General features: G+C 38.3%; 1 protein-coding gene across 1 annotated transcript; it reads right to left on the bottom strand.

The window, feature by feature from the left end:
- Positions 1-1701: 1701 nt before the first annotated feature.
- Positions 1702-2022, bottom strand: LOC147458595 (uncharacterized). The gene has a single exon (XM_086509657.1). It carries the CDS (start codon positions 2020-2022, stop codon positions 1702-1704), a length of 321 nt encoding a protein of 106 aa, XP_086365783.1.
- Positions 2023-3766: the final 1744 nt, after the last annotated feature.

The raw sequence follows: 3766 nt of genomic DNA, 5'->3' as shown, positions 1-3766 counted from the left end.
TTCATACACATAGTATTATTCCAATTGCCCAAGAAGAGGGAGATCCTTAGAAGACTCTTGGTGCGATCTCCAAAAGAGGACTCTCTTGGGTGATGAGAACAATCTGTATGAAGAGCTACAACATCAAATTGGGGATGTATCTTCTCCAAAAAGGAGATATCATGCTCCAAATGACAAGCAAATGATGAGCCTCCACCAATGGAGAGAAATAAAACTGAGTCTCCAAGCACTTCTATTGAAGATGTGGCTCTAAGATTACATTGGTCACAAAGGTCTCCAACTCCTCCAAAGATGAAAATATTGTTGCATAACTCTTCTCATCTTGATTCCAGAAAGAACTCCCAAGAAGAAAAGGCAGAGAAAGAGGTCACCCTCTTCTCCATCTTAATCACCCTTCTCTTCCAATGAAAGTAGTAGTTACTTCTCCAAGGAGCCTAAGAGGAGAGGACCTCAGAAATCCTATGCCACATGGAAAAGGTCCAACAAGCTCAAGAATTTCAAAGAGGGAGGAAAGGACATCACTTTCCTCACCTACAATGGTACCTTCAATGCCACCTACAAAATTTTAGCTTTTATGCAGCAATTTTATGTGTTCTTTGGAGATGAGGGATTTACGGAATCCTCTGAGCTATGACATATTGCCATGCACTTTCAAAAGTCCACCAAGAAATGGTGGGCTAGTCTATGGGCTAACTGAGAAGTTCCATAGACATGGAAAGCCTTAAGATCTTCCATTATGAAGCATTTTCTTTCAAGCGATGCCAAAGATAAAGTTCTCACCGAATGGTGAAGCTTGAAGATGTCTCCATATGAGTCTATCCACAAGTATGTAGACAAGTGTTGGGACCTACATCTCAAAGTCACTATTTACAAAAGATAGACTCTAGGGAGCAGAAGCAATAGTTTTGTGTGAGGATACCCAAAGACATGAATGAATATGTCAATTCTCAAAGGCCCAAACCATCTTGGCGGTCATTCACGACACCATTTTTGGCAAGGGGCTAAGAAGAACTTTAATCCCAGGGAAATTAAGGACAAAATTGATCCCAAGGGGAAGAATAATGCTTCACAAAATTCTTCCAAAGGTAGCCCTAGCAACAACAACAACAACAACAAAGCAAAGTACAAAGGTGTTTTCAAAGGTAAAAACAAACTCTCACCCGAAGAGCTAGAGTGTTATCACAAGGATAACAAATGTTTTAAGAGTTGGGATGAAGGACATGGCTATCGGTCTTACCCACAAAGGAATGTACGCAATGAACCACCATTAGGAAGGGATGGGATATAGGAGAGCCTCTTTATTTGACAGTTTAAGGAAATACTTAAAACTTAATCAAGCTTTGACCAAGGGCTAGAACGGTGGGTTAGATAGCCTAGACATGCCTTTATAAAAATACTTTTGCTTATTATCTTGGGAAATATATGCAGATTTACAAGATCTTGTTGAGTTACTCTCCCCCCAAACGCACCTTTCCAATTTTTAAATATTAAAAGTTTTCCTCTCTTGTCCCCTCTTTGTCTTCTCTCTCTTCTTTTTTCTCCCCCTCCAAAAGTTTCCCAAGCTCTCTTTCTCTCCGCTCAACTGCTGAAAAGTGAAGATCTGCAATCTTTATCCCCACTCTCTCTCTAAAACACCCTGACATCTCTCTCTCCTCCTCTTCTCATGCTAGGGCATCTTTTTGTAAAGTGGCCTGCCACACATCATTCTACCTCTATAACATCTCCTTCTAGATTTGCAACCTCTTCCTCCATAGCTACAACATCTCCTTCTAAACATGCAGCCTCTTCCTCCATAGCTACAACATCTCCTTGTAAACTTGCAACCTCTTTCTCTATAGCTACAATAGCTCCCTTTAGATATGTAACCTCTTTCTCCATAGATCCAATGTTTCCTCCTAGATCTGCAACCTCTTTCTCCATAGCTTCAACATTTCCTTCTAGATCTAAAACCTCTTTCTCCATAGCTCCAACAGATTCTCTTCTAGATCTAAAACCTCTTTCTCCATAGCTCCAACATCTCATTCTAGATCTGCAACTTCTATCTCCATATCTCCAACTTCTAGGTTCCCAGTCCACTTTTGCTCTCTTCCCAAGCTTGCATCTCTGTTTCGAGTTCCATAACCTCTTTCTTGATGTGCAACATCAACTTTCCCTATCTCTTTTCAAAATCCTTTTCACAAATGCTGCAACATCTCCTTCTTTACTGTGTGTATGTGTGTGTGTGAAATATGCAATATGCAAGTAATTTCTTGCAATAGTGTACTTGCTTATAGCGACCCGGCAAAGGATTACAATGTAGTAGAGATATACTATACATGGTGACAATGTAGCAGATATGTAAGGCTTATGAAGGGTCACACCTTTTCAATGTTGGCAAAGGATCCTAAGGTAAGTGTCAGTTCATGCAAAGCATGTGTTGTTAGTGTATTTTTTCCATGAAGGACTTATTGGAGCTCTTTTTACTTTGAAATTAGAAGGATTCTTAATTAATCATCTCTTGTTATAGCAAATTCTCCTATATTCATCAACAGGTACTAGTGCCTCCAAAAGATTTATTTGAAATCTGCTATCAATGGTTGGAAAACTTGACTCCAATGCATTTCAACAATATAGGCCACAATATGGGTTGGTCTAAATTCAACAATGTTCAAATACTTGCTCTTGGAAGAGGTGAAGTTTTGAATGTTTATATTGCAAATTCAGCTATGGATTTAAGAAACTCACACTGTATTTAGCTTCTGATATTGTATATCTATGTGTTCGTGTTTTATCTGCAGAAGGTGTATCGCAAAAGTTAATGACATGGAATTTCATGCCTGCAATATTTGAATAATCAAGCCCTAGGGAGATATAATCAGTCACTTTGTGGCTCAATTGCAGACCAAGAACCAACCAAGCCAAGATGGACATTCAAGTGTGGAACCAAATCTCAACAACCAAGAATCGATTGAAAGTGTCTACTAAACTTACAGCTGCAAACAAAGGTGTTGCAAATGGAAGGCAAGACGGAGGGGCCAAAAGACGGAGCAATAGAGTGGTAGTGAGAGAGAGGGTTTAGGGTTTAGGCTTTGTTCTCATGTACAGAACACTTAAGTACAAAACTCATATGCTAAGCCAGTGGGCTCATGTAATTGATTAATGCAATACAACCTTTACCATCTTATTGTATCATCTCTTTACTTGCATTGAACTTTGTCATTGTTTTGAAGTTACTTTATGTTGTCATTCAGGTTAATTGTTTTGCTTTTGTCTTGAAATACTATTGTTTCCCTCATTTTCTAGGCCCCACAAAAATTTGTGTTGAGAACCAGGTTAGCCAAGAATATTTGTAGTTGACACATTCTTGTACGTAAATGGATATCAATAGTGGCTGGTGAAAGGATGGTCATAAGGCACCATAAAACAAAGGATTATTTATATTTCTAAATTTGAAATTTCAACATGAAACATATAGTTGCTAATAGTACAATTAGCCTTTATAGAAATTAGGAAGAGAATGGGATATATGAGGGCCTCTTATTTGGAAGCTTAAGTACTTAAAACTTAATGAATCTTTGACCAAATGCTAGAATGGTGGGATAAGTGATGGACTTTAGGACATATGCACAAAAGTTCCTTGGATCATGTTAGTGGCTTAAACCACTCAAGTCATGGTAGATTTTGATCATCTGACTATAACTTTCATATACGATATGAAATATTCATGGAAATATAGTTTTGATACGTTAAAAACATGATAAGACTTTCATTTGATTTCAAAGGACCC

The sequence above is a fragment of the Adiantum capillus-veneris genome, chromosome 4 (assembly GCF_014529385.1).
Source record: "Adiantum capillus-veneris isolate H3 chromosome 4, ASM1452938v2, whole genome shotgun sequence".
Classification (NCBI taxonomy): Eukaryota; Viridiplantae; Streptophyta; class Polypodiopsida; order Polypodiales; family Pteridaceae; genus Adiantum; species Adiantum capillus-veneris.
Note: the sequence above shows the minus strand (reverse complement) of the source record. Positions and strands in the feature narration are given on the sequence as shown.

Coding starts and splice junctions, on each gene's coding strand:
- LOC147458595 (XM_086509657.1), bottom strand. CDS start 2,022: ATGAGATGTTGGAGCTATGGAGAAAGAGGTTTTAGATCTAGAAGAGAA.